The sequence below is a fragment of the Mya arenaria genome, chromosome 2 (genome assembly GCF_026914265.1).
Source record: "Mya arenaria isolate MELC-2E11 chromosome 2, ASM2691426v1".
NCBI lineage: Eukaryota > Metazoa > Mollusca > Bivalvia > Myida > Myidae > Mya > Mya arenaria.
Genome location: NC_069123.1, coordinates 36,726,978 through 36,739,182, shown reverse-complemented (window position 1 = coordinate 36,739,182; position 12,205 = coordinate 36,726,978). Strand labels below are relative to the sequence as shown.

The 12,205-nt window shown below is 34.8% G+C and overlaps 1 protein-coding gene across 5 annotated transcripts in view; it reads left to right on the top strand.

Annotated features, from left to right (window-relative positions):
* LOC128208804 (protein phosphatase 3 catalytic subunit alpha-like) overlaps positions 1-12,205 on the top strand; it is a 49,384-nt gene that overhangs the window by 16,769 nt on the left and 20,410 nt on the right. Inside the window, exons 11-12 of one of the 5 annotated variants that reach the window (XR_008256897.1) lie at positions 8,110-8,150; positions 10,409-10,458. The exons of 1 other annotated variant lie outside the window; for it this stretch is intronic. Coding sequence is in view for 2 of the 4 variants with exons in the window: in XM_052912424.1 (XP_052768384.1) it covers positions 10,444-10,458 (15 nt within the window). In the remaining 2 variants the exon portion in view is untranslated. The remainder of the gene's footprint in view (positions 1-8,109; positions 8,151-10,408; positions 10,459-12,205) is intronic. 3 more of the 5 variants (XR_008256898.1, XM_052912424.1, XM_052912432.1) reach the window with 3 other exon arrangements.

The window sequence follows — 12,205 nt, the reverse complement described above, 5'->3', positions numbered from 1 at the left end:
TTTGTTTGACCATATAGAATATAAAATCAAATATCTACAATGAAAATATAAAAGCTCTTCTTGTCTAAAACCAGTGTCGTTGGGTATACATCATGGAAATGAAATATTAGCTATACATTGTAGTTTATTAATCTTCCAAACCATCACTCTTGTTTAGAAGTTGGCACAATTTTTCATATAGATCTGATATTGTAAAAGGTCCGGACTGGTACCTTTAAGTCTAGACCTTTTACTATTTGGCAGCATTATTGACATGTGGTTCGCTATCAAGTATGTGTCCTTGGGGACCAAGGTTTCCCCCAGTACATTTGTACATTGACATTTATATAAAGGAATTGAATCAACTTTCTAATGTTGGGAGGTAGATCTGGATCTCAGATGGTTGGTTTGAATTATTGACTAGTTTTCTTGTGTAATGCTTTATCAACATTTGCCCCAGAGGTGAAATATGGCTGTCAAAGATTTATATAGCAAATACACATTAAATCTTGATTAGTCGCTGAAAACATATTCTATATTAAGTAAGCAATTCAGGGCTTCATATATGCTTTTAAATCAGAATTTGCATTATTTATTTTCTTGTGAAAATAAAACGTGTCACAAAACACTTTAACCTATATTTCTGGTCTTGCTGAGATGAATTTACACTTAAATACTTGCTGATATTGTTAGAATATGCTTCTAGAATATATGTATTTTAGAAAGTATTTTGTCATATTCAAGAATACCAGTTCTTGTTTTATATTTGAATATTATCTAGATTGTATTTGTTGTGCTTATAACGAGGTGGTGCACCTGTATTTTCATGTTAAGTGTTACATTTGACAGACCAGAGAGTGGAGCCAAAAAAATTACCGTAAATTATAAAAAAAATCCCCCAAAAAATTCAATAAATAAGGCGTCAAAATGTAAGGTTAGCTTGCTTTTTAAAAGTGCATACTGGGGTACTGATGTATGCATGCATAAAATGTTGGTACCAGTTAGCAAAAATAATGTCGTCCTGTTACATGTAACCCCCATCCCAGGTCACGTGATAAACCATCTTGTTGGCCAATCAGTGCATTTGAAATATGTAATCATGATTTTCACAGACGCTGGCAAAAGTGTAGCAAATGTGATGTTGTCATACTCATTTCCTTAAAAGAAATATATTAAAATTAGTTTTTTAATGCAACAAACGAAAATGGATGATAGCAAGTTTATGCGGAACTATCATACTCGGATGTTTTTTCTGTGACACTTTTTTTACTGGAATTGAATATGTAGTTTTGACTTGAATGGTATGAAATAATGCTTTCAAGTGTACAATATGGTTATTATATGTATTTTAATTTGATTGGTCAACAAGGTGGGCACTGGCACTGTCCTGGTGGGGTTGTCTTGCGTGTACATTGTCAATGGTGATGTGTGGATGCCTATGCCAGTTACCTTTGTGAACTTTGGAAGCGAATAATCTTGTTGAACAGAAAAGTATGGTTTCATACGTATATTTCTTTCAGCGTTGCTATTTTATATTCCGAGTGTTTATTTGTTAAGCAGTAAATTGTTTTTACTGAATGAAGTAAAGTTACCATAGAAAGAAAGGCATATATTTAACATGTCTGCCTGTCTGTCCATCCATTAGTGAGTGAGTTCATTTTTTTGAGTGATGAAATATCAGTGTTAATGTTGTTAATTGGTTTGAGGGTATAGCTAATAGCAATGATATGACCAAAGGTTATCGACTGATGCAGGCATCCATGCTGATCAGGTGACAAGGTTGGACTGGTTGTCACATGCATGCACACAAGCGTTGCAAGTTCGTACATCGATCCCCGCTTCTAACTGTCGCATTCTGTCTTGTTATTATATCAGCGCCTAACCATGGTATGTGAAGGTTACTTCATAAATAACAATGGAATAAAAATGGAGAATCAAAAACAATATAAATGAATGACATTATGTGGAGGTTACTTTAAAAAACAACAACACTTTATACTATCAACACGTAAACATGTATGTGTAGGTTAATTGTTAACAAAATTAATTAACAAAATTATAACACCGGTATTTAACTATCTAATGTGCAGGTTGAGGGTTTAAATTGTGTGTTAAAGAAGTGCATTAGTTAAATTTGTTCATGTCCATTTGTGATGTAGAAAGCCAGAAATATATCAACCATCATCCTCGAGGCGAGACGGTGCTCGTAAGAGTTAAATGGCCTTTCAGATCGGAACATCTTGTAGGGCATGAATGTTTATTCCCAAAATGATCTACAATTAGACTCCTGAATCATAGGTGACTGGTTTGCTTTTGGTCTTTCCACAGTCAAATACAAATTATTTAATGCTAGGAATATTTTGGCATGATCTGCTAATGCACACATATTTCATTTTCTCAAAACAAACACGTATGTTGGTTGATATTTTTCATAACCAATACTCATTGGACCTCATATATATAGACAAACGAGAAGTGATTATACAACAAAGTAGGTTCATAAAATATCATTAAGTACAGAAAAAAGCAACATGTGCACACTGCTGTCATAGGCAATTTGTTCTAGCGCATGCTTGGAGCTACTGCCGTTTTGTAACGAGATTGTGATAATGAGAGATATTTTTCAACTGTTCAACTCATGATGATTATTACCATTTTTTTCACTGCCACAACAGATCCGAATGATGGTAGGATATTTCACTGCATTACTGCATGGTGGTCACTCTGTTACATCGCTTGGCTAGCGTAGTAGACATCTTACAACATCGCTCAACTTACCTGTTAAATTTATAGTGTGAAATCAAACAAAAATGTATTGTAATTATTATTATAGTGTGTCTGGGGACTTAGAAAGTCTGTCCTGAAGTGTCTTAAGTCTTGCAGACCCACCTTCAAATTTTATCCATGGTATCAAAAAAATGATGCTTTGATACAAAATAGTCCATTTCATTAACTTTCATCCAACAAAATTTGAACTGTTTGGAAATGTTGGAATACAGTTTAAACACCTAGCCAATAAAGGCTGGTGTAAAAAATGTAAGATGTCTACTCTAGCCGTGTGACATGTTATATTGTACGTCTGGAAGGCCCAGTTGAAGCCTGTCACTTCCAAAATCCCGTCGTCACTCTCCACAACTTGGGCCCCCTGCGTTCCATAGATGTGGTTCTCTGTAAAGCCATTCCTCATTTAGTTCTTTTTTGCAGTTTGTTAGTGCCGATATTTTGAGTGCATTTTTTCCTGTTCATTTACTTTCGATGTTATTGCAAGCTTATCTAGCTTAATTACACTTTAATTAACTGTGTCCTTTACATTTTTTCAGTCTTAAAGCTGCACTCTCACAGATTGAACATTTTGACAACTTTTTTTATTTTTTGTCTTGGAATGAGCAAATTTTTGCGGAAATATCTGCTAACCAGTGATAAAAGACTGCTGACAAAAGAGCAGATCACAGATTTTCATATTTCCATTCCTAAATTAATGTTTTATGGCTAAAACAAATATTAATGGTTTAAGAAAAATGCATAAAGCATTTGAACTTCAATATAAAAATCTGCCATCTAGTATTTTGTCTGTTATGACTGGTTATCATGAATTTCCGCATAAATTGGCTCGTTCCAAGGCAAAAAATAAAAAAGTTGTCAAAATGGTAAATCTGTGAGAGTGCAGCTTTAAATAATCGTGAAATATTTTTTGTTTCCTTTGTAGCTAAAATTCTCTTTTATCTTTGTTTACATCAAACCTCTTTGATCAGAATGAGCCTGTCTGTGACTGTACACAGTGTTTGAAACTTATATTGTCATATAGGTGTTGAAAACCTGGACATGCTTAGGATTTCTTTACTTAAACCTTAGAATCCAGCTTAGGTCACTCATTGATCAGTTCTTTCAAGGGTTATAGAATCAAGTATTAATCCTGAAATTGTGTTTTTGAAATTCAGACACTACTACATTTATAATTTTGCTTTTTGAAATAAAAAGTTATTTGAAATAGATATAAAGGGTTTGGAAACAATTTCAATAGCCGGTTATAAACTTGCCTTGCTTATACAACAATCTCATGATTTTCAGGATTTTGATTTATATTCTGTTGTCATACCTGGATAACTTGTGAATTCCCTTACATTTTTAGGATTTTTTTCCCTTGTCAACAAAGAGAAATTTGTCTTTAAAATGTTGAAAAGAAATTGACATGAATTGCATTGTATTTGGTTGAAAGCACAATTTTTCAAATATATGATGCCACAGTTTCCAATCAATAAGTATCGTATGATAGCATTGAGTTCCAGGAAAGTAGAGCTAGGTGTTGGGTATTAATCAGCTTTGTCACATTGCAAAGCTGCCTGTTTGGCTGTATTTGCAAGCCGGTTGGAGATGTCAGCGACAGTTTCTCATTAATTGATACTTGCATTTTAGTAACATATTCACCTGCATTACCTCAGCATGTCGTTCAAGGTTGCTGTTCTAGCCAAAGCATGCCAGACCCTGCACTTTTCTGGCAATTACCTTCATTACACATTATGGCAATTAACGTAATTACACATTCTTGCTATTATCTTTATCGCAAACATTATCCATCATTTTTGTGATCAATACGATTTGTTAGCGGTATTCTCACATTTTATCGTCGCATTGATCGAGGACGTTCTCTCATTTCACCATGTTTCCTCCCTTTTTTGTTGACAAACATGGGGGAGAAATTGCTTGATATCTTCGCTTCATCTCTAGTACCAGTTGCTTGATGTAACATTTTTTTTTACGAAATTGCAAAGTGATGTCAGGGTTACATAAACCACATACGACTTTCATTTGATAGTTATAGGCATGAACATCGGTGACTTGCCTTAACAAGGTGGTATTATTGATGTTTTGTCAGTTGTGAAATAATCTCAGGTGCAGAAACATCAACATCTTTTTAATTCAACCTTAGAAATGTGTCTGAAAAATAGCCTATTATTGTAATAAGAAATATGGAAGGTTGAACTTCTTGTCATTTGTAGAAAGTAACACTATGTAGCTAGCTCCTGTTATTGACATTCTATCAGGTTCCTGGTTCCCAGTAGCTTGCTATATAATACACTATTGTAAGAAAGTGAAAGAAATAGGCTTCAGGGCATAAACAACAAATGTCTGTGTCTGGTTACATGTCCCCAAATTCTAGGTAGGGTCAGTTGGAATGAGTCATTTAGCTTAATTAGTTTGTCTTGGTAACTTCGGAGGGCTTGCTTTTACCCATGTTGACAGATAAATACAGCACTTGCAGGGTATTTTTTTACAAATATGTTTGTGTCTTCATGAAAAATCTGATTTAAGGGGGGATATATGTGGCCTGCAGCAAACATATTTTCTCTGTGAATGGCATTGAGTTTGACAACTAACAACAAAAATGATCCATATTCTGTACACAGACAACCCGCAACAAACATTTATATTCTGTGAGAAGCTTTGAGCAAGACAACTTGCAACGAGCGTTATTTTTACCTTGTTTATTGGCTGTTGTGGAAATAAATACGTTCCAGGAGAGGTAGTCGTGCCAGCAACTAGTCACCAGTCACTGTTCACAACGCAGTAAATGATGTCTGATACACATTCCTGTCATGTTCAAACTGGTGAATTTTGCTGTCTCTTTCCATGCAGAGAACAAACAAAAAACTTGTCACAAACAGCCATTGTTCTTTGATGGATGCTTTTATCTGATTAGTACAGATTGCCCAGCATTGCTCCGGAAGTACTGCATTTCTCTCTCTTTTACCACAGTGAAGGCTCCTCTTGATTTGATGATAGTTCTCTATGAATGTAATTTGTTAAACAAAAGATAAAATTGCCTTTACTCTAGGGCTTTCATTTTACAGAATAGGTTACTGTTCTGGGGTTTAGTTGCTTTTTTGGCTGTTGTGAGCCTTGGAAAATTGATGACTTTATGCAGGGGTTTTATGTCATGGTAGTCTTTCCAACCTTTTTTTCATGTAGGCTGCATCCAGGATTTGAGGTTTGGCAAATTGTGGGACTTGTTACATGCCCCAAGGGGTGGGTGTGGGGTGTTTGGTTGTAAACTTAAGTATAATGGGGTGCATTCTTTTGTGGTATAGACATTATTCCTTCGACATAACAGGTAAACACTTAATCTACTAGTGCTGACACTGGTGTCTGGAAAATTTGTGAATTACTGAGATTGCTTCCAGTGAGTGGCAGGGTTGATGGATGTAGAGTAGGAAGTCTATGGAAATGTTATTGCAGACAGAATTGGACAAGACATATTGTACGATCTGCTGGAGCTCTCACTCAGTAAATCCTCTGTGAGTGTTGGTGTTGAGTCTGACACTGTTTGGTTGTTATAGATTTCTGAGCCTGCCAGCCCTGCACTGGTAAAATGCTTTTTCAGGTTTGCTCGAATTCTGGTTTTCAGTTAGCAGGGCTTGTTGACATTTTTTCTTGTCAAGCACTAGTGTAGGAATTTGGAAGCTTGCTCATTCAAGTCTTAATTTGATGACTGTCACAAAGAAGCTAAGGCCATTCCAAGTTGTTTCCATGTTTAGCATCCCAGACAGATCGGTTTTGGGCTACCGATTGAATAAAACCAACACAATTTATATATGATCCTACAATTTTGCGGAATATTTTTAATCTCAAACTAACTTTCTGACTACAGAACACAAGTGCAAACAATATGCTTCATACTTTATACTAGTATTCTTGGCATTTTTAATGATTCCCATGTTAACACCCTTCAATACAAGTTTTATTCGAATTCATTTTGCAATTGAAATCTATATGAACATTGAGAATGGACTAAGGAGGCCCTGGTGTCTATATACTAAATTATAAGGATGTCACTCATATAGCAGTCACTTTTTTCAAAGGTTCTTTGTTTTTTTCAGGATAGCTAGATAAGTTTTTGTACTAAGGATTGATGAAAAACATTAAAAAAACAAATTGGTATGACCTAACATATATGTGCATACAGCTTATACATGTTGGAGTTCCCTCGTAAAAACAACACACAGATTATGTGCATGATAATGCTCTATATTATAACACTAATTCTTGCTTGTGGTTTTTGGTTATTATATTTCACACCCCGAATTGTAGTTTTATTTGTTTATTTTATAGTTTTATAGTCTCCTGAAAGCATGCTGAACATTCTTTTGAAATATACTTGATGTGCTTAATAACTGTACTTATGTTATATTTATATTAAGTATATATTGTTGTACAGTCTGGTATTGTAATCATGATTTGGCTTGTTACATACATAACTTGTATGGCAGTATTGTGTACATGCTAATTGATATTCAGGAATACAAGCAATTTTAAGGTTAATGGAAACCAGGCATCGAATACGCCTTCTCTGACAGCACAAAATGAATGCCAGAGATCTATGTATTTCAAAACAGTGCAAGGAAATATTTTCTCTCTTCAAGTTTTTAGAATTAAGTCTGTCAAATGTAACAGACAGCCCTGTCTAAAAAAATACCATCATATCATCATATTTTTGTAAACAATATTCACTTTTTTAAGATTAAGATAATGTGTAGAAACTTTTTGTGAGATCGATACGTTTGTGACGTTGTGACAAGTACTAATAAATTTGAAAGGCAATTATGTGCACACAATGCTTTTGTTCAAGTTGTGTCGGTCAGTTTATGTCCTGTGGGTATGGCAGCCAAAGACAGAGAGCCATTTTGATGGCTTAACAAAAGACAGAAATTATTTTTATGGCTGTTTGAGGTGTTGGCATTGTCTTGGTGTTGTCATCGTCGTGCAATAAATGAAACCTTGGCCATAACTCAAACACTATCAAATATATTCACTTAGATGAAACTTGATACAAAGTTTACAGCGACAATACGTGTATGTGTAGCAATGCACATAGCTCTTACTTCAATGACTGTGCGCCTGGTTGGCAGAGAAATGGACGAACGTTGACATCACCTTGCTTTTGTAAAGATATTTGTAATATTGTCCAGTGTGCCATTTTTATACCTATTTTATTAATTAAGTGTATAGACACAGTATATAAAACTATTGTAAAGTGTTTGTTGATTTGCGTTGTATGGTTGCCTCTCCTTACTCTACGACATTGCCTGACATCGTCACACAGCTGATTACCTCTTGTGCATGCCTTTTCCATAGGGTCGCGCAATGGTAAGTGGACGGCAGCCTTGACCTTGATGGTATGGCTGTGTAGTCAGCGTGTCTAACTACTACTACCTACCCTCAATTGCCTACCCTCGCTCAAGCTCGCAAACCATACCCTCCCAAGATATAGCCACCTAGTTGCTTTGCCATCTGTAATCATTGTAATTCCGCTATATAGAACTGTGTTAGGACCCTACTATCCTAGACGCTGCTATTTAGTACTTAATGTAGCTGCATTAGAGCTTTCATTTGGCAATCCTATTAGTGCTTGGTTGCATCCATATTTGTATTAACCCTCCCAGAGCTGTGCTGCTGTAATGCCCCGAACCCTGCTGCTTAGGCTGCCCCCTTCTGTCGTATATTGTTAGTCAGAAATTAGTGTCGTGTAGATGTGAAACTGTTACGTGTACCTTCTTTCTTTTCTTTTGTGTTGCCGTCAAGCTGTGTTGACTTTAGTAACATAATTCTGTCACTTATTCTTGAGTATATAATTATATAATTATGCACTAAAAATGCACATTAGGCGTATATGAATACAAAGGTTACATACAATAATAGGCCCCCCCCCCCCCCCCCCCCAAAAAAAAAAAATGTTTATCAAATGAATCTATTAAAGTAAAGTTCATATGCCTTTACTCGTCTTTTAAATCTTTGAATTTGTATAACAGTCTTGAAATTCATTTTTAAATCCTGGCATCTCAGCAGCCATGTCAAATTATGATGACCGTGAATGGTGATTGTGTAATTTGGCCATATTTGTTCCTGTCTTGTTCCCATCATTTACCAGTCGATGTTTTGTGGAGATTAATGAGGCTGTTAGTATTCACAGCATAATCTCATGTCCGTCCCAAGGGTTCGAGTATTTAGCATAAGAAAATTCCATTTCCGTCATTAGTGTTGATCAGAATCATTTAATCTCATCACTCAATAAGTGAAAAAAATAGGAAACAGGCATAAGGTATTAGCGACACTCCTGGTAATGTTGCTGCTTGGACTAGTCAATAAAACTATTCTATTGTGTCAAGTTACCATAAGATGGAAGCCATTTAGTTCCGTGGAGAAATTCTTGGTTTGATTTTCAGCATATATTCATTATACCATAGAGAAATAATTTGAGGGGTGTTTGCAAGGTTGTAGTAAGTCCTTCTATAAATTCTATTAGATACTGCATTCTTGGACACCCTCTAATTAAGCTAATGGTCTTAAGTAAGCAAATCAGCTGTAAGATCAACATTTAATTGTCGATTCCATATTTCAAATCAAACCATATCTGAGTTTTGGTCGGCTTGAATTTGTTCAATTGTTTTATACCTTTGACTGGCAGTGATTTCACACAGCCGGCCTGCATTGTGTCCCGTCATGATGTTCGCAGTATCGGTCAAAACATATTGGTATTGGTCATAATATTGCTGAGTTTACATGCTGTCATAATGTCTACTTCTGCCCACTTGAATCTTTATGCCCGACATAGTTGTTGTCTCCATGTCTGTTTTAGTGAATCATCATTGTTATAATTGGCATTCTCTCTAAACTTAACTAGCTATATATATTACGTTGTGTCAGTACTTTGTATATAATATTTAGTTTTGCTGGTTATTGTACTAGTTGTGCACATATATTAATCTGTGTTTGTTGGTAGTTGAAATTTATGTCTTTGTATTGTCTTCAACGTCCTTAAGTTTGTGCAGAAATTCTCCGTAAATAGTGCTCAATAAACAAGTGTTGAAAATGCCAAAACAATTTTTAGTCGTTAATTGCAACTCAAGATATATTTCATTAGTTCATGTAATTACCTTTAAGAGGGTGCAAGTAGTTTGATTAATTTAATGTTGAAACGGTTTGTTACCATTTATAATTTGTGTTTCACAAATATATTTTTGTAAGCTTTAGAGAGATGCTCAGAGTTTCAAGAAATTTAAGGTGTGGTCATGGACAAGCTTAACAAGCTGGACGCAGAAATGAGAGTCACATGACAGGAATCTACTTTGACCTTGCACTGTAAACTATCTGTTGAGGAATTATTATTATGTTATGTGAAAGTTGGAAAGTTTTGATTCAAGTACTATCGCTTTAAAATTATCTCCAACTCAAAATGTACACATGCTTATAGAAGTAACATATTTGATACAAGCTTATACAAAAAAAATCACATTGTATAAAAAAACTATATTGTTTGAAATATTTTTTTGTTATTCAAACTACTTACACTCTCTTTAAACCAAAGGTGACATATGATTCTTCAATTAAAGACTTAACATTGGTTATCTTCTTATTTGGTGTTGTGGTGTACCAGGTGTGTAAACCGACCTGTTTCTGCTATATTTGCAGTGAAACAACCAAGAGGTATATTGTGTGTACCTAGCAGCAGACATACTGCTACTAAACTGTTTCTGGCATAATCATCAATCTCATAGGTCGTTAAGCCATAATCAACCAGCAGCGTCCACACGCAAACTAACCCCCTCATTGTGTGGTTTTTAAACCAAAGTCCATATTGGTTTTGTTTCTGCAGTTTTTCTTGCACTAAAAGCATTTTGCATTTTTCTCTAATTGGTTTAGATTTTTTTATCACTCAGATTTTATGGCCCTTTTTTATTACTTAAATGACAAACACCTCTTCTTTGAAAAGTCAATTTATTATGATGTAATATGAGATTATAGTTCCTAGCACATCCAATATATTTTGAGGTTGCTTGGGTGGAATTCAATGGAATTTCGTTTCTATGACTATATGGACTGATATGAATATTTGCACCATCCGTAGTAGTTTGCATGTAGAGTATTTTGAGTTGCTAGAATTCATGTTTATTTGATTATTTTTAACATTCTAGGGGCTTGATACACTTATATAAAAATAAATAAAATATGAAAATGATATCTTTTCAAGCATATTTTGTTAAAATACGGGTTATTTTGTATCTGTCCCTAGAATGCCAAGAAAGTATTATTTTGTAACGCCCCATGCTCTTTCCCGCCCCTCCAAAAGCTGTTGTGCTCATAATCTGTGTGCGTGTGTTGTTTGCGTGTAAATTTACACACTAGTACTGCCTTACCAGCAAAATTTGACAGCAATGTCCTTTAATTCAAGTGATCTTTATACATTTCTTGATATAGCTATTTCAACTGCTTTCTTATACTTGTGTCAACTGAGTGATAAAACATTTTGTATAGGTAGCCATTTGGACTAATGGGATAATATGTAAATCGTTGTCTTGGGGCTATAAGTGGTCTTTACTTTACTAGTTATATTAAATGAGACTGGATTTGTAAAGCATAGTAAAGTGAAAAAGGCTGTGAGCTGCTATAAAACAAATCATGTACTTAAATGTAAACAATCATTGACATTAGGAAAATTTTACTGGTAATGTAGTATGGACACAAGTCATACTGGTAGCTTTTGCACTGCCCAAAATTGATGGAATTGCATTAAAATTAGCTACCATAAAAGTGCACCCTCTTGCATTTTGATTGATACAAGAAAATAGTCCAAGAAAACAATTTATTGCTAGCAAAAACAATTACGTAGAAACTCGAAATACATTTTACTTATAAATGAAAGCAGGCCTGCTCTTAGAAAATTATACAAAGAATATGCTTCTACTTACGCTGCAAGAAACAAGATTTCTTACAATGCTATTGCAAAGAATTCAGTCATAACATTTTGGACTCTGGAATTTTGGTGTTTGACAAAATACATTAGTTTCTATAGAGATGTCTTGTTCTGCTATGCAGATTTTTTGGCTGTAGAATGTGGACATAGATCAAGACATAGATATTTCTGTAGAAATACTAGATATTTTGGCATTAAGATTATATATATTTCATACAATATGGTCATCTGTGTGTAAGCGGTTTATGTCAAAAGAGAATAATTTGAGATGATGTCTGTTATTTGCATTTTCAGGATGCTATGACACACAGACCACTGCATGGCCAATTAGTGACCTAAACACCGACTATATAAATATTTAGATTATTGTTCACCAAACAATATTTCCCTAATACACCACTTTTCTCTAGAGAACAAGAATAGACCTGTTCTAACCTGAACCTGCAACCTTTTGAATAATAGTACTAACACTGTTAAAAT